This window comes from Babylonia areolata, chromosome 7 (genome assembly GCF_041734735.1).
Source record: "Babylonia areolata isolate BAREFJ2019XMU chromosome 7, ASM4173473v1, whole genome shotgun sequence".
NCBI lineage: Eukaryota > Metazoa > Mollusca > Gastropoda > Neogastropoda > Buccinidae > Babylonia > Babylonia areolata.
This window is the reverse complement of record NC_134882.1, coordinates 25,096,699-25,123,349: the sequence shown is the minus strand read 5'-3', so window position 1 is coordinate 25,123,349 and position 26,651 is coordinate 25,096,699. Positions and strand designations below refer to the sequence as shown.

At 43.9% G+C, this 26,651-nt stretch overlaps 1 protein-coding gene across 1 annotated transcript in view; it reads left to right on the top strand.

The window, feature by feature from the left end:
* Positions 1-24,603, top strand: part of LOC143283915 (ran GTPase-activating protein 1-like) — an 85,307-nt gene extending 60,704 nt beyond the window's left edge. Inside the window, exons 7-9 of the mRNA XM_076590337.1 lie at positions 19,008-19,121; positions 20,171-20,270; positions 23,859-24,603. Of these exons, the coding sequence (XP_076446452.1) occupies positions 19,008-19,121; positions 20,171-20,270; positions 23,859-23,947 (303 nt within the window). The 3' untranslated portion in view covers positions 23,948-24,603. The remainder of the gene's footprint in view (positions 1-19,007; positions 19,122-20,170; positions 20,271-23,858) is intronic.
* The last annotated feature ends 2,048 nt before the right edge of the window (positions 24,604-26,651 follow it).

The window sequence follows — 26,651 nt, the reverse complement described above, 5'->3', positions numbered from 1 at the left end:
ATATCCATTTAAATCACAGCACTAAGCAGGTAGCTGCCTGCTTGCATCAGGACATCATGCCACATCAAAGGAATTTTGATAGAAAGGCTGTTGCAGAGACTTATGGTTCCAAATAGGGGTTAGGGTGGGGCAGTTGAGGGTTAGTTTATTCATCACTCTCAAAGACAAAAAGGGCAGTGGAAAAGGAGGGATTTAAGGAATTTAGAGGTGGAGGATGGTTTATTGAGATGAAAATCCCACTTGCATGTCATCGCAGTGTGGTTACAAGAGTTAAAAATACATAATGTGCACTCTGTGATGCCAAATAAAGAATTTTGATCATGTTTCAGCTTGACAGGAAAACAAAAACTTCAAGCTGGCTTCTCAGAGACTGAGTTTGTAAAAATCCTTCTCGACAAATTGGATAGTCTATTTCCAACTGGACAATGTCTAGTCCTTGTGACAGTTCCTGCCACATGTACACAATGATGTGCACTGCAAGTTGGCCTTGTAAGTTGTGGCATTTGCTCATTCCCTCCCGAAACCTGGAGGGGGTCAGGCTGGTGTTCTCCTGACCCACTCCCGGGAGGGTCACTACCTTGTCGTGGTCGGGAGGCTCAGTGGCCAGTGATCGAGCGAGCTATGTCGGCGGGGGCATCAGTGCTTCTTGGGGTTTGGTGCTCTGATCCCAGGTCTTAATTGACAGCCTACATAGCCATCGTAGCTGTCAGGGCTGAATAAGTGGTGGTTTTGTACTGATGCCCCTGATAGGGCTTCCCATGCCGAACAGGTCGTGAGTGAGGCCCAAACTAAACGTGACCCACTGTCCCTTTCGCTATTCTTTGTTCTTCTTTTTACCGCCTCTTTTCTGTCCTCAGCTCCCCATCAAGCCTTCTTTTCCACATTCTTTTTTTCTCTGCGGCCTTCTTTAGGCCCGCCGTGTTTGCCGTGCGGCGCGACCTGTGATGGAGGGGAATGAGATCCTGGGGATTGAGAGAGCACGCTGCTCTCAACACATCCCTTTGGCTCGGACCTCTCCTAAGACAGGCGGCACACATTGGCCCGTGTGTGTCAATTGGCTACCCCTTCGTGGGGCTGGGTCAAGACTGGCAGTTTAGTGGCTGACGAAGGTAACCCCCGTAGTGCTCGGCTCTCTGTCCCCAGGAGCTGGGCATGATCGGGGGGGAGCACGTTGGAGCTGGGCTGCTGGTTGTATATCCCTCCCGAAACCTGGAAGGGGTCAAGCTGGTGTTCCCTTGACCCTGGCCCCTAAGTTGGACCCCATGGTGGGTGGGTAAGGGAGGGATGAATTCACATTTTTTTTTCAACATGAATCCTAAACAAACACACACCCCCAAACTCGGAAAAAGACGACGACAGGGAACGGACGACTCAGACTCTGAGTCGGAGGTCGTTGAGACCTCTGGTTTTTGGCCATCGTGGCTGGTGATGGAGGGCGCTGATGACGACAAGCCCTTGTCGGCTCTCAGCCCCTTCGCTGTCCAGAAGGGCTTTCAGTGTCTGGCAGGATCGCTCAGATCCATCAAGAGGCTGAGGAGCGGAGCGTTTTTAGTGCAGACGGAATCCAAAAGGCAGACACAGCTCCTTCTCAAGGCGACCACTTTCGTGGATAGGGCGGTGAAGATTTCCCCTCACAAAGGTCTCAACTGCTCAAAGGGGGTCATCAGATGCCCGGAGTTGAAAGGTGTGTCTGAGGCCGAGATCAAGAGCGAGCTGTCCTCTCAGGGAGTGACCGATGTGTACAGGGTGACGGTGAGGAAGGGGTCGGACAGAGTCCCGACCAACACTTTCTTCCTCACCTTCTGCTGCCCGGATGTCCCCAAGGACATTCGGGTCGGATACCTGCTAGTTAATGTCAGCCTGTACGTACCGTCCCCTCTGAGATGCTTTAAGTGTCAGAAATTCGGACACGTGAGAGACCGATGTAAGGAGGAAGAGGCGTGTGGCACCTGTTCGAAGGCGGCGCACCAGGGCGATTGCGTCAGTGCAGCCCTGTGTGCGAACTGCGGAGGTGGCCACCCGTCCTCATCGAAGGACTGCCCCGCCTGGAAGAAAGAAAAACAAATCCAGAAAGTCAAGACAGAACAGAAAATTTCCTTCTTTGAGGCAAGGAAACAGGTGGAGGCCGCGTCGCCTAAGGCGTCGTATGCCTCTGTCGTCAGATCCAGGACGGTGGACGTCGCGGTCCAGACGACGTCCACAGGAACGCAGACGGACGACTTAACCGCCTCGTCGGAACCGTTGGCCTTGGGTGGAGACGCTGTGTCCACCCCTTCCCATCCTGCGTGGCAGTCCTCAGGGGCTGCTGGGCAGGAGAGAAAAGCCTCGGGCGGAGGCACGTTGTCCGCCTCCCGCCCCACCCCACCCCCCGGCCCCCCTCGCCCCGCCTCTCGTCTGCCTGGCCCTCGGGCTGGCGGAAGTGGCCGGAAGCCCCCCGTACCTCCAAAACTCAAGGAGGGGAGGGTTGCAGCCACGGCGGGATCGGGAGGGGCCGAGGTGGTGGATATTCCGACCCGGTCGAATCCGAAAAATTTATGTCAATAAACAAATACTCCATCCTGGCGGACCTTGAGCCACCGCAAGTGGAGGAGCAGGGGGTAGCGATGGAATAGGCTGCTGCTTTTTTTTTTTTTTTTTTTTTTTAAACCTTTTTAATGGCAGTGATCCACTGGAATATCCGGGGATTCTATGCCAACTTCCAGGAACTCCAGCTGCTTTGTCGTGCTTTGAAACCTTCAGTGCTGGCACTGCAGGAGACTCTGCAAAGAGATGGCAAGGTTTTATCTCTCTCTGGTTTTAACTCCGTTTTTAAACCCGCTCAACCGAAGCAAGAGGGGTTGACAGGAGGTGTCGCTCTTTTTATTCGAAAGTCCCTTTTATACAGTACAGTTCTTTTAAGCACCCCTTTACAGGCGGTGGCAGTCAGAGTCACGCTCGAGAAAACCATCACTGTCTGCTCTCTCTACCTTCCCCCTTCCGTCCGTGTTCTGAGGCAGGACCTCATGAACCTGGTCGACCAGCTCCCACGTCCGTTTTTACTGTTGGGCGACTTCAACGGACACTCCCCGCTCTGGGGAAGTGAGATGACATCAGCCCGAGGTCTTGTCTTAGAAAACCTTCTCTCTGACATGGACTTGTGCTGTTTTAACGACAAGTCTCCCACTTACCTGCATCTGTCCTCTGGAAAGCTCTCGTGTTTAGATCTGTCGGTCTGCGATCCATCGTTGGTCCTGGACTACGAATGGAAAGTGCACGACGATCTGCACGGGAGTGACCACTTTCCTGTCGTCCTCCGCCCCACAGATGGAGAAGGTGACTCTCTGCCTGACCGCCTGTACTATGACAAAGCAGACTGGAGTTTTTTTACCACCAAGATAAGAGCGGAGCTGCAGGAAGAAACAGTATTGAAAAGCAAGGACCCTGCTGACGCTCTGACTCGGATCGTTTTAGATTGCGCCAAAGCAGCAGTCCCATCGTCTACCTCCAAGCCTCAGGTCCCTAGAACGCCCTGGTTCAACGCGGAATGTCGGGAGGCCCGCAAGTCTCGGAAGAGAGCGCAGCGACGCGTCTTTCGGAGACCGGAGTCCGATAGCGTTCGAACCCATCAACAGCTGAGGGCGAAAGCCAGGTATGTTTTTAAAAAGAGCCAGAGGAAGTCATGGAGAGATTTCTGCTCTTCCTTAACCTCCAACACACCCAAGAAGAAAGTGTGGAGGGTTTTAAAAAGAATTAAGGGCAAAAACGCATGCCCGACCTTCCACCATCTTAAACTTTCAGACGCTCTGGTCACAGAGAAGAAAGCAGTTGCCAATTTGCTTGCCTCCACAATAGAACAGAACTCGAGATCTGCTAACAAATCTGCTCGCTTTCTTAAAACCAAAAACCTGTCAGAAAAAACACCATGTAACTTCTTTTCCAACAACACAGAGAATTACAACCTTCCTTTCACAATGAACGAACTTAAATCTGCCCTTCAGACCTGTACGGATTCCTGTCCAGGAATGGACGAGGTCCATTATAAACTCCTAAAGCACCTTCCCCAAACCTGTCTGGACACCCTGCTTAAAGTTTATAACCACATCTGGGTCACAGGCTTCTTTCCACCCTCCTGGCGGAAAGCCCTCATAATCCCGCTGCCGAAACCGGGAAAAGACCCCTCGAACCCCTCCAACTACCGCCCAATTGCACTGACCAGCTGCATCTGCAAACTGATGGAGAAGATGGTCAACGGTAGACTGATGTGGAAACTAGAGACTGACGGCCTTCTGGCGAAAGAACAGTGCGGTTTCCGCAAGCATCGCTCTACCGTTGACCATCTGGTTCGTCTGGAAACCACGATAAGAAATGCTTTCGTCAACAAACAACATGTGGTGGCCATATTTTTTTACCTGGAGAAAGCTTACGATACCACGTGGAAATTTGGTATTCTTTCCGACTTGCACAAGCTCGGTTTCCGAGGACACCTGCCTCAGTTTATCCACAATTTTTTACAAGACAGACAATTCCAGGTGAGAGTCGGCACCACCCTGTCCGACATTCACGAGCAGGAGCTGGGTGTCCCGCAGGGGAGCATCCTGTCGCCGGCTCTGTTCAGCATCAAAATTAATGACATCGTTCAATCCGTTCAGAAAGGATCGGACAGCTCGCTGTTCGTGGATGATTTTGCCTTATATGCAACCGGCAGCACGTACGCCAGCATCCAGCGACGGCTTCAGCTCTGCGTCAACAAAATCCAGTGTTGGGCAGAGGAGAATGGCTTCACATTTTCGTCCTCCAAAACTGAATGCATCCACTTTCATAATTTTCGCCAATTCTATCAGGACCCTGAAATTCGTCTGGGAACATCCACCATCCCGGCGGTCAAGGAAGCCAGATTTCTAGGGGTTGTCTTCGATCAGAAGCTGAATTTTCTCAGCCACATTAAACAGCTGAAAATATCTTGCCTAAAAGCCCTGAACATCATCCGAGTTGTGGCACACACGAACTGGGGTGCTGATAAGAGGACTCTCTTGCACCTCTACAGAGCCCTGGTCCGGTCCAAACTGGATTATGGAAGTGTTGTATACGGCTCGGCCAGACCGTCCTACCTGAAACTGTTGGACCCTGTACACCACCAAGGGCTCCGTCTCAGCTTAGGTGCTTTCCGCACCACCCCTGTGCACAGCCTGTACGCAGAGGCTGGGGAACCGCCTCTTTCCAACCGCAGACTGAAGCTGACCCTGAACTATTATTTGAAATTGTTTTCGGAACCTACAAACCCTGCTTACGACGCTGTATTCAACAACCCTTTCGATAAGAAATTTACAGACAACCCAAACTGCATACCTCCTCTCGGACTCCGCATTCAGCCGCACTTGGAAAATGCCGATCTGGATGTCGGTGGCATCTCAGATTTCTCTAAGTTCCCTGACAGCCCCCCGTGGACCTTTACAACACCTGAGGTCCGATTCGATCTGGCCTCGTACCGTAAGGACACCACCAGTTCTCTGGCCTACAGAACCTACTTTTCGGAACTGTGCCACAAATTCCCCACTTTTCAAGGCATCTTCACTGACGGTTCCAAGTCAGAGGACGGAGTCGCCGCATCTGCGTTCTGTCCCGCCTTTCCTGACCGGCCCTCAACGGAACACATCCTGTCTGACAGCTCGGTATACACCGCGGAACTGACCGCACTGGTCCTGGGGTTAAAAATGGTTCTCTCTTCCAAACAGAAGAGATTCATGATCTTTTCCGACTCCTTGTCAGCCCTGGAGGCGATCGCCTGCAGGAATATCACTCATCCCAAACTGCTGGAATTTTATGAAACTTTTACTCTCGCAACGAAGAAAGGATACGAGGTTGTGTTGGCCTGGGTTCCCGGACATGTTGGCATTCGTGGTAACGAAAGGGCGGACCTGCTGGCCAGGAACGCTGTAAAGAAAGAATTGTCCAGATCCTTGGTACCCTATACAGACATGAAGCGGAAGGTCAATACTTACGTTAAGGATCTTTGGCAAGAGAAGTGGAACACCCAGACGGACAACAAGCTCTTCCAGATCCGTCCGGACCTAAAAGAGACCCTCCCTTCGGGGGTGAAGAACAGAAAGGAGGAATCTGTGCTGTGCAGACTGCGTACGGGGCACACTTTTTTTACTCATTCTTACTTGTTGAAGGGGGAGGAGGCCCCTCGATGCGTTCCCTGTGACGAGCCTCTCACCGTGAAACACGTGCTCCTTGACTGTTGGGATCTGCATGACGTTAGACACAGACATTACACGGCGGTTTCTTTGAAGACTTTGTTTCGTGATGTCCCTCCGTGGGCGCTGATGGACTTCTTAAAAGAAGTGAACCTTTTTAACCAGATTTGAAGGTTTTAAACTATGGAAGTTTTTTTTTAACTTTGGAGTGGAAAGTTTGAAGTGGTGACTCGTTTTAATTGGTTGTTTTTTTAGCCTTGTAGTAGTAATTGACGCGGCGATAGCCTTCAGATGGCCTTAGTGGTCGGCGAGGCTCTAAGCACCATAATTTCATTTCATTTCATTTGCTCATTCCTCTGAATACTAGTGTGCAGGAGCAGTAAATCAGTTCACAGGTTTCTTGAGGTAGAGTGATCCACAAAGGTCACCATGTCTTTCCCTCTTCTTTTTGCTATCACCACCATTCTGTCTCCAGTTGTAAGTATTCTCTCTGGTGAACTGTTCTCTTAATGTGTTGTTCAAGAGCTGCTGATGTGGGCAGGGTAAATCAAATGTGACAGGGGGAGGCAGTTGGGAGTTAACAGTGATGATAGTCCATTCAGATTTGAAGATGACCATGGCTTCAACAGTCGGATGGAAGATCAGTGGCTGTGGGTCCGGAGGTGACTGATGATGCCAATCCCAGCCCTGAAGGTTCACTCACATGTGGGACACAAGTGAGCGGATTTTGTCGCAGCTGTGGATGCTGCTTGGGTCTTGCGCACAGCACAGTTTGTTGCGCCTCAGTGATACGCTGGTTTCAGCTGCTCGGGCTCCTGTGGTGATCTTGCTGCGCCCAGCTGGACGGTCCAGAGCAAGCATCTCACATGTGCTGATGTCGATGCCCAGGTCTTTGAGGCAGTCTTTGTAGCGTTCAAACTGCCCTCCAACTGAGCACTTGCAAGCATGATACTTTTCCGCCGTTAGGCGGAAAATCGCCGTGGTTCATTACAAATCAGCCGTTCAAAATATCGATCCGCCGCCAGTGAAGATGATTCCGCCGCACGAAACTTTGATTTCCGCGGAGCGACACATTTCAATAAATTCTGGAAGGCGGGGGTCATTTTTGGCTCTGCACCGGTTTCCAATCAATGATTATCATAGTAGGCCTATCCCAGAATTCACCTCCGCTTCGCGGGAAGTCTCGTTTGTTGACCGGCTTACTCTAGGCTACAGCGACGTAGATCTAGGCTACAGTGAACGACTCACACAAATGGTCAATGCCAAGGCCTGTTTTCATTGAACGGACAGCTAAAACATCTTCTTTTGATCGAGATTCAAAGAACAAATGGAGATGGGAATGGGTGGACAAAACTGTTGAAGATCAGCGAGTTGGCGAGGTGATACGGAAGACCGAGAAAGATGGCTATGCGTACTGCACTGTGTGCGACAGCGAAATCAAATATTCCAGTCGAGGGTTCGTCACCTGTTTTACAACTACATCCAGAGTAAAACTAAAAGTTTTCCTGTTTCTGGGACAGACCTGTTTGGATGACTTAACTTTGCTGAATGACATTTTGCTGTTGGATAAATTTACCTGTGGATTGGTGGTCCGGTAAGGCTATAATTCATGCATGATCATTTTTTATCATACTAACAGCGTTTCTTTGTAATGTTCTGTGTGCTTTTCTCACACCCAGTTTGCCCCTTACAGTAACAATACTAATTTTTCCAGGTAAATTCTAACACATGGAATGGGCTTGCAAGGATTGCTCCAACTGACTTTTTAGTGTCTATATAGACTATATACTAATCAATAGACACTAAAAAGTCAGTTGGAGCAACCCTTGCAAGCCCATTCCATGTGTTTTGTTGTTATGTGTTCTTACTCTGATTTTATATATATATGGCTAATTCGTGTTCAAAATGTCAAATTTCCCCGGAGGAGCATGCCCCCGGATCTCCCCCTCCCCACCCTTTTTTTGGGGGTGTGGGGGGGGGGGGATTGTACCATGTTAAGCCTCGTTCTAAAGATGGGGAGGGGGGGGGAGTAAACAGTTACACTAATTGAGAAAATCCATGTCTGTATTAATTAGTCTTTTATTTTTGACACTGTTGTGGGTTCAGTCCACAGGAAAAAAAAATCCTCTTTTTTTTTTTCCAATTTCAGCTGCATTTTTTGTTGTTGTCTGATTTTCCTCTTTTTTTTTCCTGCCTTGGTGGCATGCCTGACTTGCCCTTACACAGTTCTCCGTACAGAAGCTGCTTAGGCTGTCAGCTTTTTGGCATTCTGACCATATGTCCAGACAACTGGCTTGGGCTTTCAGCAGGATGGTGTTGATGCTGCAGAGGCCAGCTTGTTTCAGGACTTCCATGTCAGGGACTGTCCTGCCACCTGATGTGGAGGAGTCTGTGGAGACAGCTCAGGTGGAAGTGGTTGAGCTGTTTGGCGTGCCTGCTGTAGACAGTCCAGGTCTTGCTGGCATAAAGGAGGGTGGTAAGAACCACTGCACAGTAGACCTTTCATTTGGTGGTAGGGCCGAGTCCTGCCCGCTCCCAGATGTTCTCACGGAGTCTCCAAAAGGTGGTGCTGGCGTTGGCAATCCTGTTGTTTACCTGAGCGTCTGTGTTCACTGCACGAGAGAGTGTGCTGCCCAGGTAGGTGAAGTTGTCAACTGCCTGGAGGTTCTGCCCCTTCACTGTGATGCGTGACTCCTTGTATATGGCTTTCCTGGAGCAGGTTGGTATATAACTTCAGTCTTTTTGGTGCTGATGGTGAGACTGAAGTTGTCACAGGCTTGTGAGTAGTAGTCCATTTCAAACTGTATTTTCTGCTCTGTGCTTGCATTGCCTTCACAGTCTCAACAAACATGAAGTCTCTGACTACAGTATCTTTCACCTTTGTAACAGCTTGCAGGCGCCTGAAGTTGGAACAACCTGCTGTCAGTCCTGTACCTGACAAGGATTCCTTCTTTGCAGTCACGGAAGGCATCTGTCAACATGGCAGAGAATACAATACTGAGTTATGGAGAGAATGCAGCCTTGTTTGACACTGGTTGTCACTGGGAAGGCCTCTGACTCGTCTCTGTCATCCAGAACTTAAACCATCATGCTGTTGTGGAACTGCCGGATGGTTTTGATGAACTTGCTGGGACAGCCAAACTTCTCCATGATCTTCCACATGCCTTCTCTGCTGACCGTATAGAAAGCCTTGGTCAGATTGACAAAGGTCATGAAGAGGTGGCTTTGTTGCTCCTGGCTTTTTTCCTGGAGTTGGCGCACAGTAAAATCATGTGGCAGTCCCATGTTCAGCACAGAAACCGTACTTGCTTTCTGGGAGGACACCTTGCTCAAGATGTTGGAGAATGCAGTTGGGCAGGTTCACCAGTCAGCTTAAGTTATCGATGTGGTCATAGCTGCGAAACGGCCCTTCTTGGAATAGTCAGTGATATGCTTTCTGGATTTGATGATGATAAGATATCTGTTCTCACTCTTTAGACTTGTCAGCAGCCTTTGACATTATCAACCACTCTATCCTCTTGAACAGACTTAAAAACTTCCTTTGGTATTTGTGACACTGCACTAGCATGGATCTTATCTTACCCGTCAGATTGTACACAGAAAGTGTGTGCAAATGGTAGATACTCTAGGGTATCCTAGGTCCCGTTCTTTTCGTGCTTATGCGGCTCCTATGTCAGATGTCATCAGTGATTATGTGATGTCGCATGAGAGCTTTGCCGGTAACACTCAAATTTATCAGTCGGCCTCCACATCTGAAATTGATGCACTGTTGACTCAAACACAGGAGTGCATTGGTGACCTAAAGGACTGGATGACTCTCAATAAGCTGCTACAAAATGACAATAAGACTGAATTTATGAGAGCCTGTCCAAAAAAGTTTCATCAACATCCTTCCTTTCCTGACTCAGTTCTGATCAGTAGCACACCTGTTTCACTTTCTCCTTCTGTTCGCAGTCTTGGTGTAATCCTAGACCAGTCTCTTTCCTTCCAACAGCACATTTCAAATATCTGTAAAGTTGCCTATCTGGAACTGCGTAGAATCAGTTCTATCCATCACTGTCTCTCAACTGATGCAACCAAAACACTTGTATGTGCTTTAGTTCTCTCAAAATTGGATTAATGCAATTCTTTTGGCTGGCCTTCCCAGATATTTGTTAGACAGACTTCAACAAATTCAGAATAACGCTGCCAGACTCGCTTGCAGAGCTTGTAGATTTGACCATGTTTTTCTTCTCCTTCAGTCCCTCCACTGGTTGCCCGTTTCTGATGGAATAGACTATAAGCTGTTCACTCCGACCTTTTGTGCAGTCAACAGATCTGGCCGAAAGTATCGTTCTGAACTTCTCTGTATCTGTACTCCGTCTGGCCAGCTCCATTCTTCCTCTGATACAAGGGTCATTCAATAAATAAGGTGAATTTTTCGGTATAAGGACTTCTAATACAGATAGGAGCTTACTTTTTTTCTTTCTTTTTTTCACTTCTCTTTCACATGGATTTAATTTGTTCTGCAGATTAAAAAAAAACTTTGAGAGTTTTGGCGATTAACAAAGATGGCCGACCAAGAAGCATGCTCCAGGATTGAACAGCGGTCAGTTATCAAGTTTTTGGTTGCTGAAGGGTGCAAACCAGTTGAAATTCATTGGAGAATGTCAACTGTGTATGGTGCCACATGTTTCAGCCAAAAAAATGTCTACAAGTGGGCTAAATTGTTTAAAGAAGGACGGAGCAGTGTTGAGGATGAAGACAGGCCTGGAAGGCCTACAGAAGTGAGGTCTCCTGAGGTGATCGAATCAGTCAATGACCTCATTCAGTCTGACAGAAGGGTGACAGTGGATGACATTGCAAGGACTTTGAGCTTATCTGTTGGGACAGCACACAAAATTGTCCATGATGACCTTGGCTACTTGAAGGTCAGCTGCCTGTGGGTGCCAAAGATGCAAGGCCTCACACAGCAGCCCGAACGGTGCAGACCATCAACGAGCTGGGCTGGGAACTGCTCCCTCATCCCCCTTACAGCCCAGACCTTGCCCCTTCAGACTTTCACCTGTTTGGTCCCTTGAAAGCGTTCACGAGAGGCACGAAGTTTGAAAGTGACGATGAAGTCAAAAGTGTTGTGAGCGACTGGCTGAGACATCAGTCCAAAGATTTTTACGCTGAGGGAATACGGAAGCTTGTGCACAGATGGGAAAAGTGTGTGACAGTGCTGGGAGACTACGTTGAAAAAAAAAAAAAAAAAAGTAAGCTTCTATCTGTATTAGAAGTCCTTATGCCGAAAAATTCACCTTATTTATTGAATGACCCTTGTACTTGACTTTTCAGGATACCTCATGTCAGAAGTAAGACCTACAAACACGGATCATTTTCTTTTCAATCGCCAAAGACATGGAACGAGCTCCTTGATAACCTCCATCCTGACTCCCTTACCTTCTTCAAATCTGATCTCACAACTCTTCTCTTCCCTGCAGTAAATTCAGTTGTGACACATCAGTAGTATAATTTTACCTTTGGCTGTTCTGACATATGAAACTGGAGTGTTTGTGGAGTGCATATGTACCCTTAACCCCTAGGCTGCCTGCATGACGAGATAACTCGTCATGGCAAGCATGTATGCTTCGCTGCCTGCATGACGAGATAACTCGTCATCGAAATATTCTGACTTTTCCCTGGTTTGCATTCACTTCCTTGGCAAAAATAGTGGTAGCTTTAGCCTGGGGAATCTCTCTAGATTCTATTCATAGCTAGAAACCCCATCTACGTCATGAAGCAGTCCTTTATTTGAACGTTTTGGTTGGGTCACTGTCCAAGTGTTTGCCTGACTTCTCTCCTCGCTCGCTCAAGAAAATGTCGGACTGACGCCGTGTTCAAGACATGCGATCGTGACGAACTAAATCAACCATGATTTCTTTCTTTAGCTGATGCTCAGAAAGAATTGAAGCGTAAATTCGAAGGAGAAGATAGTGATGAACATTTATAGGACGATCTGATAGAAAATAAAGGGAGTAATCAAGAGAGTGGCCAAGATGCGACTGTCAGTGAGTGATGCCGGCTGTACAGATGTTAGCAGACGACAGATGACCGAATTAGCAGCAGAGCGATATTCTTGGCACGCAGCCAACGCGGTCTGATGAGAACTGAATCAAGTGACCGTGTGAGAGGGGTGAGGAGGAGGGGGGTGGAGACTGAGGGGGCGTGACCTCACATCCATCTTATCACTTGGAGAAGTCACAATGTATTGTGTATCTATCTCTTAAAAAATATATATATATTGTGGTTGTTCTAGTATGATTTTGTGTTTGCAGATATCCATTTGTCCAGAAAATATGATGTTTTTGTGCAAATACCTGACTAATGTTTGTAATGAACAAGTTGAAAATGTGACAAAAAACAAAACACTGATTTCAAAACAACAGCATGTCACTAAAAATATATAAAATGGGAAAACAGCATGTGTTTTGTATTCTTTATTCATTTACCTTTCAGAAAATATATACTTTTATGGGTCTTTCTCCAATAACAAAGAGCACAGAATTTTTTGAAAATTTATACCCGTTTTTTGTGAAAAAACCCTGGCAAATAGATTTCACTTAAATCTTATTTTCCTGGCAGCGAAAGGGTTAAAAAGATAATCTTGTTTACAATGTCTGGTCAGGGACCAATTTTCATCAGTCACTGTAGACATTCGGATGCAACACAGGACACAGTGTCAGCTGTAATTGTGCTCTACTGAGGAAATACAAGCACCTTTTTTCCTTAGTTTTAAAACACACTTGCACAGAGTAAACACCTGGTATGATGAAAATGTACATATACAATCTTTTTTCAAAAAAATATTTAAGAACACTGTGTCTCATGTTGCATCCGAACATTTAAACAAACATAGGTTTCTGTAAGAATATGCATAAGCTTGAGAGTTTCAAACCACATTTATTTTATAATCAAATATGTCTCCATCTTGTATCATGTAATGATTAAACCTTTGACAAATAGGAAAATAGCAGAAATGCATTTGTGTATTTGGATGCAACACAAAGTGAAAAGACACAGGTTTGGGGAGTTAACAGCAAATGGATAAAGAAAAAGTAGTTCCTGTAGTTTGTTACCTTGCACATTTGCATGTAACTAAGCAGACATGTCCTGTGCTTCCTGAAATACAAACAAGTACCACCAAAACTGGTGTAACTTGACATTACAGTTACGGATGGAACAGATTTAAAGAAGACACAGTATATATGAAGACGCAAAATGTGACAAAGCCACAAGAATGACTGTTGCTTGTCAGATGATTTGTTAAGTGAAAGCAGAAAACATGTTCACCTGCACACTTAAAGTCTTAACTCCCGAGAGCAAGGTTTCGGTTGCGCATGCGCACTAGAGCCTATCCATAAAAGGGAAAGGGGCGGAGTTTATCTATAAAAAGCGCGAGCACGTGTCCGGTAGAAATGTAAACATGCGGGAGGTGAAAGCAAAACAAAGACCGACTCACTGTTAGCGGAGAAAGATATCCGTGTACTCCTGCCACACCTGCTCCCAAAACCGAAACTGCTTCCTCTCCAGCACTCTCACTTCAGACTGGCGCCGGGGGTTACGAGCGTCAATCACAGTTTTTGTGGAGGTCACTCGCCGGCTGTTTATGTGATCATTCCAGTCCAAGAAAGGTTAGTAGATCGTCATATTTCTCTCCGTTTGCATGTTTTACAAACAATGTGGTCGTTTACGGTTGCCAACGTCGAGGGGCTGTCTGCATGCTTTCCAATTCTCACCGGACAGTACCACGTGCTGGTGCTATTTTTATCTGACAGACACGTCTAGCGCAAACACAAACGGCTCTAGCTCCGCCCCTTTTCTCTGCATTCAAATTTTGTATTACGTGTAGCTGACACATTTTGTACTTTCCAAAGTCAATTCAGGTCTAGATTGGAAGCTGCTAGGCAAATCTCGCTCTCTGCCATAAATGAAGCCAAACCGTAGCTTTATTAGGCTTTTATTTTGAATAAACCTTCACCGACGTCACAGTGTCAGACTCTGGTGAGAAACTGGCTTGATTCAAATCGCCCGCCATTTATAGTCCGGTTCAGGCTTTAAGAGGCATGGATCTGCTATAAAACAAATTAAAAAAAACACAAAAAACAACCAAACCAAACACACACACACACACACACACACACACACACACACACACACACACACTCACTCACTCACTCACACACTCACACTCTCACACACACTCACACACACACTCACACACACACACACAGAGAGTTTGAAATGACTAAGCTTTGGCCTGAGAAACAAAAATATAAAAGGAACTTACCACTAGAACATATTCTGACACATGGATCCAGATAGCAGTAATACAGTTCACTTTAAGGAGGGTTGGACGGTGGATCAAATAAAGCAAAAGTTGCTGAAAGTGCAAGTACAAGGTCGATAAAACAAAATAATCTGTAGGAATGCCTTGGATGCAGTCTGACACACTGAAGATTTTTCATCACTGTTGATTGCAGAGCACAGCTACAAAACACTAAAAGTCTGACAAATTGCACATTTGCCATCATTGTGTTGGGTGCAGTTCATTCAGTTGAATGGACACTCTTCTCAGTTCTGCCCTGGATAAAAATTCTAAGACCTTCCCATGAGGTGCCATTTCTGGACATGTCCAGGCATAAGGGTCCTGATGCTGGACCATGAACTGCTCGTGCACATGGCCCTCATTATGAACCACCTCTAGCACCTGTAACATAACAGTTACACTTAGATTTTATCTTGTGAAATCATCATGAGCACTACTTCTTGAACTGGCAACATAACAGATATTCAAGCATTATCCCGCAAAATCATCACAAAAATGACCTCTTGAACCTCTACACAACAGTGCATCTGTTAAATCACCACAAGACTCACCTATCTAATTTGCAACATTCAGTTACTTTATCTTGCTAAATCATATACTTCATATACTGTACACAAGGGTTTTTGTTGTTTTTTTTACACAAATGAATAGGTCAAATAAAGAAAAATTATTACTGATCTTTTCAACCTGACCTTTAATTGTTCTGCAGTGAAATTAACTGTTAATCGAAATAAAAATTGTAAAAGGGCTAAAATGTTTTCAGAACAGTTGAATCAGGATTTTTGACTCACTTGTGTAAACAAAGTGAGTCTATGTTTTAACCCAGTGTTCGGTTGTCTGTGTGTGTGTCCGTGTGTCTGTGTGTCCGTGGTAAACTTTAACATTGACATTTTCTCTGCAAATACTTTGTCAGTTGACACCAAATTTGGTATAAAAATAGGAAAAATTCAGTTCTTTCCAGTCATCTTGTTTAAAACAATATTGCACCTCTGGGATGGGCACAAAAAAATAAAAAAGAAGCCTAATTATATGCAAACTGCATTTACTGTTATATTTATATTTTTTGTATTCTCTAAACTTGGCACTTTGACCTCTTATTCTGACACAACAAGAGGAGTCATTATTATCATTTTTTGTTCAAACAGGAACTTCTTTTGCTAAGCATGGATTTTTTATTTATTTTGCAAACGTTTTGGTGCAGATAGTAAAAAAAGGGAAATTACTCTGTAATTAATGCTAGGAGACTTAGTTTTTCACCAGTGAGTCTTGAAGGCCTTGCCTCTCTTGTTTAAATATGAAATGGTTGAAATTTTACTTAGTGATTAATACACTTCACAGTAGAATGGGAATGAGCAGACAATCTAAGCAACATCTTTTTATCTTGACAAAATAATGTATGCACCAAAAACCACACTCTGAGATTTCTGCATGCGAAGTCTTGACACCTCTCTGCTTTGCTTTTTTGACTCACTTGTGTAAACAAAGTGAGTCTATGTTTTAACCCGGTGTTTGGTTGTCTGTGTGTGTGTGTCTGTGTGCCTGTGGTAAACTTTAACATTGACATTTTCTCTGCAAATACTTTGTCAGTTGACACCAGATTAGGCATAAAAATAGGAAAAATTCAGTTCTTTCCAGTCATCTTGTTTAAAACAATATTGCACCTCTGGGATGGGCACAAAAATAAAAAATGAAGCCTAATTATATGCAAACTGCATTTACTGTTATATTTTTTGTATTCTCTAAACTTGGCACTTTGATCTGATATTCTGACCCAACAACAAGAGCAGTCATTATTATCTTGCTTTTTTAAAGACTGGAGCCTTCTTTACGAGGAGGGGAAAAATCCTCTCAGATCTGTTGATAAAAGGGACTTGTTGGATTTGGGAGGAACCACCTTTTGGACTCTGAAAAAGCAATTGAGTACAGCACCATTGCTGAATCACTATAGTCCAGAGAAACCAATCAGTTTTAGCTGACATGTCATCCTATGGAATGGGAGGTGTACTGCTTTAAAAGACTGGAAGCCAGTTTTCTATGCATCAAAGTTGCTCACCAATGCTGAACAAAGATATGCTCAGGTAGAACATTTACTTTCTTGTTGGACTGTCCAGTGTCATGATTGAAACAGATCACAAGCCTTTTCTTGCTTTGATGAAAACCAAGCATTTGGATGAGTGGACTCCATGCATTCAATGATTTAGGATGAGAATGTTGTGCTTCTCATACCAAATAGTTCATGTTGCCATGTGTAACTGCAGATGCACTGTCTTGGGTTCCTGTTGGTGTTTCTGCTGAGCAGGACTGCTTTGAGACACAACTGTGTGTCACAGCAGTTATTGAGGGACTTCCAGCAAGTAACCAAAAACTACAGGAGATCAGAGAGAAAGAGGATCAAGATGTTATTTGTAGCCAAGTTAAAATGTACTGCCAGGCGTAGTGGTTGGAAAAAGGAAGGCATGATCCAGCACTGAAAGCATAGTGGACAGTACAAAATGAACTGACATTGGAGGATGCACTTCTTCTATTTCAAACACGCCCAGTCATTGCTGCAAATCTACAAGATTTTCTGCAATGTTTGCACGAAAGACATAAGGGCATTGTGAAATACAGAGTGCTTGCCAGAAGCTGTGTTTGGTGGCCAAGGTTATCTCAGCAAACTGAAAAGATTTCTGACTGCTCAATTTGTGAAAAAGAAAGAAAACTTCATCCAGGGCCATTACAACCTACAAAAACATGGCTGTTCATGGCAGAGGGTTGGAACTGATTTTGAAAGAAAAAAAATCATCCACATACATACTGACAGTAGATTACTCTTCCAGATTGATTGAAATTGCCCATCTATAAATTTCAATGGTCCTTGAGCACATTAAATCAGTATTTGCTTGTGGTGGAATTCTGGAGATAGTAGTTTCAGATAATGGACCGCAGTTCATGGGATTTTGTACTGATTGCAGAATTTAACTGCTTCATTCATGTGAAGAGTAGTCTGGGCAAGCTGAGAGAACTGTTATCAAAATGTTGTTTAGCAAGGCAGATAATGCATACATAGCTCTTCTGAACTACTGTTCAAACCATTTAAACATGGAGCATGCAAGTCCTGCAGAACTACTCATGGGAAGAAAAGTGAGAACTAGAGTATCAGCTCTTCCAAAGCATTATGTATCAGAAGGAACTATGTGCTATAGAAGAATAAGAGCCGATTTAATTGATATATACAAGTATACCCATGGACTGTACAAGTGTGCCTCTCCTTTCATACTAAATCCAAATGGACCCACCAGGGGTCACAGTTACAAACACAAGAAACAGTTCTGCAGCACGAGTCTCTGACAAAACTTTTTCACAGTCAGCAATGGACACCTGGAACAACTTGGACGACAATGTGGTAAACGCAAAAACACTCAACAGCTTCAAAAATATGATAGACCATGTCTTCAAAGACCACACGTTCTACAGTGATCTTCGCCATCCCCTCCGAACCACCCAAGTCGTGCCCGCTGCCACCCACCACTCAGTCACAGACTCAGCTGAAGCTTAGATACGGTCAAAAGATCGTTTAGAATTAGCTCCACAGTTAGGCAACTTAGCTCTGATCAAAAGATCAACAAAAGGCCTTGTGGCCTACGTTTTTAAGCTGAAATACTATACTATACTACTACTACTTAAGAGACTGATGCAAGACTGAATCAAAGACAAAATGATTTTGATGGTGACACAGAGCAAGACCATTGATTTGAAGATCATCTGTAGGTTGTTAGTTCAATAATTGAACATAGCCAAGTGTTCCAGTTCAATAATTGAACATGGACAAGAGTTCCTGTTAGTTGTGTTTATAATGAGTTAGTTCCTCAAAATTTTTATTCTGCTTAAAAGAGAGATGAATAAATTCAGAAAGTTCAAGAACGTTTACACCTGTGAAAGTTATATTAATGTTGCTCAACTTGACATTTTAGCCTCAGTAAGGGGAATGTAAAGTAACCGTCCTTGACTTTTGTGAAATTGTCATACAGTATAAACAGGCCTCGTTCCGGTGCTGAATAATTAACCAGTCAGAAACGAAGGATGTGATTGACTGTGACTGGACCTGATGTCTAGGACAAGCTGCCAACAGTTGCTTTGCCAGACAGTATTATTTACTTTCTACAAATTTTACATCTGTGTGTGGGTATGCGTGGGTGAGCTCAGTGTGGTCCATTCTTGTTCTTGCCCTCTTTGTACCTTTCACTTTACCATGTTTTGATGTATTATAAGTTGGGATTTTTATTTTATTTTATGTCAATGTTTTACACAAACTTAGCGAAGGCTCAGAGGGCCTTTTCAGCATGTTGGGTTTTTGTGAAGGTCAGGCATCTTTTTTTTTTTTATATTAAAGAAATTTTTGTTGTCAATATTTGACAATAGATGTGGAGTAACATATGGATCAGTCCACACGCTTTGACACCTTGAAATTGAAACTGACCATTGACTAACGGATGTGTCAGGTGCTGCCCAAGCTTCCGGACCTAGAGCAGATCAACTTTGGGGACTGTTTGGTACGCACTGGAGGGGCTAAGGCCCTGGCACAGGCTCTCAGAGATGGTCAGCACAAATTGAAGGTAGGGAAGGATAGGTATAGATGTACGTTGGTATGTGTGTTGGTTGGGAGGGTGGAGGTGTATGTGTGTGACTCTGTGTGTGTGTGTGTACACAAGTGTGTTATGGGGGAAGGTATGTGTCCACAGTATAGCTTCCATTTTGTGACATAATGGACATTCCATTCAGTAGGTTCACGGAGCGCAGGTGGAAAGTGTGAATGCTGGTGTCAAATGCTGGTGATTTGGGATACATTTGCAACCTAAGGCCACAGAGTTGTGTTTATTTGTTTGTTTGTTTTGGTGGTGTTGTTTTTTTGTTATCTTTCAGCTTCTTCAGAGTCTTTTATTGGACCCTTATTTTAGCTTTCTTTATAGTTAAAAGCGCCTGTCGTGTAAGGTCCCATAGCCTTTTATTGCCATTGGAGCAGTGAATTCATATCCACTGTGTCAGGGCTCGGCATAGGAAGGTGTGGCCCAGTCCTCTCATTCTGCCGTTTTAATCTTCCATAACCGAAGTCATATCATTCATACCTGGCAGAGCAGAGTGAGGAAAATTGGAGTAAAGTGTCTTTCCCAAGGACACAACACCATGCCAAAATGGGGCTGGAACAAGAAACATTGTTTTACAAAATAAAGCTTATTTCTGGGTGTTTCTTCGTAAGAAACTGAAGGATGGTTTTGAGGAAAATTGGAAACTGAATGATAATGCACAGTTACGCAGTGCTTACCCTGCGGCTCTAAGTGCATTTACCAGTATATGTGTTATAAATATGCATGCGCATACACACTATTTAACTATTTTACATGGCAAAGAGTGTGATGGACAAGTGAACATGAAATTACAAATTACTAGGATGTTGGGTGGCCGATTGGACTGGAAGAAGTTTGTGTTTTTCTTGACCCATTTATTTTTAAAATGACCCACTGATTTTATGGGGAACTAGTCAAATGACCGATTGTATCCTGAACCAAACCTGAATTCTGCTCATAAGTATATTTTAGATAACATATTGTTTCATCCCCCCTCCACCCCCCCTCCACCCCCTGATGTAGCTTTTGTGTGTTTTTAGGAACTGATCCTGAGTGGCAATGAAATCAAACAGAATGGTGCTGTGGCCATCACAGAGAGCATGGCCAACAAAGCAGATCTCACCTTGTTGGATTTAAATGGTAAGCAGTCATAATGTGTGCCACTTAGGTGGATTGTCATCTCTCAGTGACCTGTTGTGATTGTTGTTGTTTTTTTTGTTGATGTTGCAGATAAATGAAGATAGAACGCTGTCTTCCATTATCATCTAAGATTTATTGGTTATTACTAATATTAGCAGGGATTCTTTTTTTTTCTTTGTTGCAAGGACATATCTTTGTTTTTGTTAAGTTACCGTTGTGACTGTACTTCTGTATTGCGCGATGTTGTTCCGGCTTTCTGCCCTTTCAGTATCTGTGTGTGTATGTGCATAGTCATGAGTTTAAATTAAGGAATGGGGCACTCACATGCACTCGCATACACTCACACAGAGATTGAAAAAACACACACATACATCTCTCTGTCTCTGTCTCTCTCTCTCTCTGTCTCTCTCTCTCTCTCTGTTTCTGTCTCTCCTCCACCCCCCACTCTCTCTTCCCCCCCCCACCCCCCCCCCCCCCCCGACCCCTCTCCAACACACACACACACACATGCAAGTTCTCACTCTCACACAAAGCTGAATTGACACCCACACACATGCACACAAGAGCACACACACACACCCACACACTCTCACCATGTCTCTCTATCTTGGGTTGTGAACTGAGCACTAACACAAGTCGATTGCATATGGAAACATCTACATTTTCTATCACCCTAGTGACGGACTGGGTCTACATTTAGTCTGCATGATCTGCAGACTGATGGATGAACAACCATGCCCTCCGACTCGTGGGTATTTTGGGTGTCTTGTGGCTGTTTCGTGCCAGTATTTCTCTCTTTTATGAAAAATAGAGCAACTGAGAAAGCTGCCTTACGCATCGCTATGCTGTTACCAGCAGCAGAGCAGATGGTGTTACACTTTGTCTGCTGCTCTCCCTGGTGTTTTGGGGCAGTCTTCTCCTGTGATGTGGAGCAGAACCCAGGGCCCAGGTCGGACAGCCTGTGGCAGAGCAGACTGACCAGCACCAGTGGACGCAGAGTCAGCTCGGACTCTTCCAGTGGACTGGACAGCAGGAAGACGACTCCTCCTCCTCCATCTGAGCAGTCCACCCTTGCAGACATCATGCAGGCTGGGGAATTTTCCACTGATCTGCGATTTTCTGTGGTTAAAACATTTTCCACTGAAAAAAAAAGAAGAAAAAAAGCAGTTTTGCTATCCTTGCAGTAACACATCATAGCAAGGCCTGTTGAAAAACCACTTCATACCTGTGCAAATACTGGGAGAAATTGACTGGAGATGGGGATGGGGTGGTTGGTGTGAGACTTAGTTGTGATGTTACGAACCACTGCTATCGTTACTTCATAACATATTTAGATTTTAGAGTGAAATGTGTCGTTTTGAACAAACTGAAAGATTAATTTATCATCACAACAAGCATGCTGTGGGAATGGGGGGAAAAACAAACAAACAAAAAAACAGCACCACAAGATTCACCTCCCGTGTTCAGGAGAGTAGATTGATTTTCCATTGACATGTTCACAGCTTGATGTGCAGGTGCACATGTTATACACATGATTTTCACACTTTGAATTAATTTTGACAGGGAATGCACACACACGCACGCAGGAGTAAAACACACACACATGCGCGCACGCTCCCATTTTTCCGTCACTGATACATGCCCACAACCCATGCAAATTCACACACACGCACATGCGCAAACATGCACATGCACACACATATGCAGGAGTACTATGTACTCACCTCATGCACGCACTCACACACACACACACACACACACACACACACACACACGTGCACATACACACACGCACGCATGCACACGCATATGCACACACCAGCTCACACACAAACATCCACCGACAGACACGCTCACACTACATGATGACTTCAGTAGAGGGCAAAGTGGGGTGGGTAGGAGGAGGAAGAATGCAGACAATTAACTATGGATGATCACACCCAAAGGCCTGTTTGAATACATGGGTTTTCAAGTTTGTTTTAAAAGAGGACAGAGTTGGTATGTGATGGAGATCCAGAGGAAGAGAATTCCAGACAGAAGGTGCTTCATACTATAAGGCCCTTTAACCAGATGTCTTTGAAAAGGTTTTGGGGACTCAAAGAAACTTTTCACCAGAAGACCTGAGAGAAAGGGAAGGGTTCTAAGTATAAAGGACAGTAAGAGATCCTTCAAAGTGGCTTTTTGCCAATATGACAATTTTGCATTGAATTTTGAACTGGATTTGTATCAATGAAGTTGATGTAAAAGTGGGATAATGTGATCCTTTCTGACTTTCTAAAAATGATTCTTGCAGCATTGTTCAGAATCATCTGAAGGTGTGATAAAAAATCAGACCGCAGACCAGCAAGTAGTGAATTGCAGTAGCCAGTGAGACTAAAGATCAAGGAACAAACAAGCTGAGTGGTTGCATCAGTAGTGTGATACCGTTGCATGGTACCAATTTTCCTCAGTTGGAAGTTTGCAGTTTTACATAAATTACTGACATGGTCTTGCATGGACAGAGTTGAATCAAAAAACACATCTAGGTTTATGACAGATCTGTGAAAGTTGATATCAGCAGACAGCCAAGGTATGGTCAGAAATGTGACTTTGTGCAGAATTAAAACTATAAGTATGGCATCTGTCTTGACGTAATTAAGTTTAAGCTTGTTTGTCAGCATCCACTCCTTCACAGCAACAGTGCACATCTCTATGTTCTTCCAGAGGATGGCAAAAGAATTAGGGGTCGAAGTTTTAGTGAGTTGGGTGTCATCTGCAAACTAAACTTGTGAAAATCACATTGATTTTGTTGGACAGTGGTTGAGTGTACATACTAAATGATATTGGACCAAGAACTGAGCCTTGGGGAATGCCATATCGAACAGGAAGAGGTCTGTATTCAAAATGAGAACTGGAAATGAACACCCTTTGAGTGTGATTGGAGAGGTAAGATTTAAACCAGTTGAGAGCTGTGCTAGAGATTCCAAAAGTATGATGAAGATGGTTGAGAAGACTATAATTATCTATTGTGTTGAAGGTTGCAGAGAGATTGAGCAGACACAGGACTGAGACATTCCTATTGTCTTCATAGGACAACGGTGTGTTGGATAAGAGGGCTAAGAGAGCTGTCTCTGTAATGTGATTCAGTCTGTAAGCAGACTGAAACACCTCAAGGAGTTATTGGATGACAGATGACTGAGGAGTTGACAAAGAACGACTCTTTCAAGTAATTTTGACAGAAAAGGTAAATTTGAAATAGGTCTGTAGTTTTTTAGGATTTCTTTGTCAAGATATGGTGGGAGTATGGATGGGTGGGCCACAAGCAGCATTAGTAGTCTCCCTCATTTCGGACATTTTGATACCTATTTCAGCAAATGATTGGATATGGATTCATTTGCTTTTCTTTTTTTCTTCTTCTTCTTTCGTTTCCCCCTTTTTTTATTTGAAAGGCAATCATCACTCCTCAGTTTTTAACAAAACAATGCATTTGCTTATTCAAGTTATTGTATAGTTTTATCCCTTTTATTTTCTTTTGTTCCATGTTCTTTTTGAGAGATTAATATCATTCATACTTTGCCAAACAAACCCACCTCTTTTGTTCTGTTGCAGCTAACCAGCTGGGTGAGGGGGGTATAGAACTGGTGCAGGACACAATGGAAGCCTTGGGCAAGGTGGAACTCCTGGCATCATTCAGGTGAAAGCAGCACAGTGGTTTTGGTTTTAACAGTGCTTTTACTTGGAACCTGTCACAATACACCACAGATAAACAGTACATCAAGAAAATCTTTAAAGTCCTGCTCTGAAAAATGTACACCTTAAGACTGTGACAGATGTCTTCACAGCTAGAAATTTGAAACCGCCTATTGATGATTTTCAGCTAAAAAATAAACTAAAATATGAACAGAGTGAAACGATAGTAAAAAGATTGAACTTGTGGTGAAAAGAGGTGAAATGATAGTAAATAGAATGAACATGTGGTGGAAAGAGAACTCAACACAGAGAGAAAAAGAAACAAGGCTTGGGCACAAGAATTAGTGAGACATTCCAACCGACCGTGGTTAACAAGGTTGTGTTGGCCAACCATCCTGTCTACACTGCTTTTAGTTATCAATTTCCTTCCTTGTTTCTTCTTATTTATGATGATGAGATCGTGGTCTGTAAGATTATATGTACTGGTTTGTCTGCATTTTGATGAATTCAAGAAAATTATTTTTTTAAATATTTTTGATGGTGAATTTTTTAATTAAAAAATTAACTACAGATGAGAACAAAAGATCTTCAGACAGAAAAGAGAGTATTGTGCTTACCAAATGGACAGAGAATGGACTTAGGTTATAACAGAAGGTGAGATGAGGAAGCTGAATAGATAAGCTGGATGGGAGTTTGGAACAAGCTGGATGGGAGTTTGGAACAAGTTATGACTGAAATTACCAGCAGGTCAGAACTGTTACTGTATGTATGCTTTTTTGTCATGATTGTGGGAATCTGGGGTAAAGTTTGAGGAAGGGGCTAATGGTTTTGACTGACAATTACAAGTTATTTTTTTTTTATTGTTCTTCCCTCTCTCCTTGGGTGGATAGACGATTTCTCTATTGGTCATCGTCAGTCCAGATACTGGAGTCATAATTTTTTAGTAATTTTTCTTTATATTTTTAAAACTATTTGTGAACTTGTGTAACACATATTTGCTTTGTTTTTGTTTTTTTGTTGTTGTTTTTTTTACATTTCACTTGTTTGTTTGAGTAGCATGCAACTGATTCAAGCCTTAACCCTTTGAGCCATGAGTTCCTGAGCAATTTTAACCCTTCTGCCTGAGCTCCTGAGCCAAAATTTGCAAATAATTGGTATTAATCCCTTTGAGCCCTGACCACCGCTTTACCGGTGGCAGAGAAAAATGACATAATGCCCAGCCACTGGTTGAGCGGCGTGTAAACACTTGAAGCGTGCAGAGTCTCAACCTGGCCCGTCAGGGCAGAAATCAGGGACAAAACATGCGAGAAAACAACTGTACACAACGCAGCAAGTAATTGATATGCTTGATGATTTATCGGAAGTAGAGTATGACAATTATTACTCTGATAGTGAGGTGGAATTTGAATCAGATGATTTTGCTACAGATAGTGATGTTGAAAATGAATCTGAGCATGCAGAATCAATTGATCAAAGGAGGCGTGTCAGGTCTCATGGTAGAAATCGATCTTTTTTATCCAAAGCACATGCACAAAACACAGTGAAAAGGCGCAACAATGTTGGTACTACGTTCACTGACGTCAGAATATTACGGTTTGTCTGATTGGCTCTTCAATATACGTCAACCAGTAGCAAAACATGACACAAGTGTTTACGCACTGCTCAACCGGTGGCCAGGCATTATGCCACCCCTCCCCACCACCGGTAAAGCAGTGGTCAGGGCTCAAAGGGTTAACTCACTCCTTGCCAAGAGTTTTTGCCCTTGCGAATCCCTGAAAACCAGGGTTTAGGATGGGGGGAACATTCTCAAAAAAACAAATGAACACCCAGACAGTTGAAATTTAATATGTGTATGCATTGAATGTTTTCCATATTTGTGTAAAAAATTAAATTATTTACTGACCATCTTGTTGTTGATCGTAGTATCCGTTTTTTGTGTATTTTGTAGCATTTTTGCACCCATCAGAAAGGTATGCCAAGTGTCCTTGAACAGCTTACAAATGTTCCACATCACATAACTGTTTGAGGAACTGAAGACCTTGTACATGCAATGAAGTATGAACAGGTGGTGGAGAAAGTTGAAATTCACACACACAAAATATTGTTTCTACATAATAAAATTAAAAAAACAAAAAAAGGTCACTGCACACAAAAACCTGATGTATTATCACTGACAATAGACTTGTCTGGAGTGAAAAAGCTCATGGCAGGTGATGTTGAGTCCTGGGCACAGCTTCACACACAGTAGAACTCTACATTTTGGACACCAGTTGGCAGTTTGGCATCTTGGTGTGTTGTGGCGCTTGTTCCAGTCTTCACAGACCTTGCACCTGCAGTAGCTGGTCACTCATATCCACTTCAGCCATGTTGGTGATGTAGTCTTGTACTGCAGCTGGCTTCTGTCTTTCAGGATGGTGCCTTGTTGTGACATTGACCATGTTGGTTGGCAGCATGACTGTTGTCAGCACATGAACTGGCTTTTTGTCCTGCCGCTTCAGCACAGCAACATGACCTGCAACCATACACACCTACAAATGGTCATGCAGGTCTAACTCTTTCTTCTTATTGTTGTTTAAATTATTTATTTCTTTACTTATTCCCTTGTTCAAAATATCCATGTGAATGGAAGCATAATGTGATAAGTTTTTATATGTAGTCAAAGAAAAAAACACATTAGAAATTTTTTTTTTTTTTTTAACAATATTACAAACA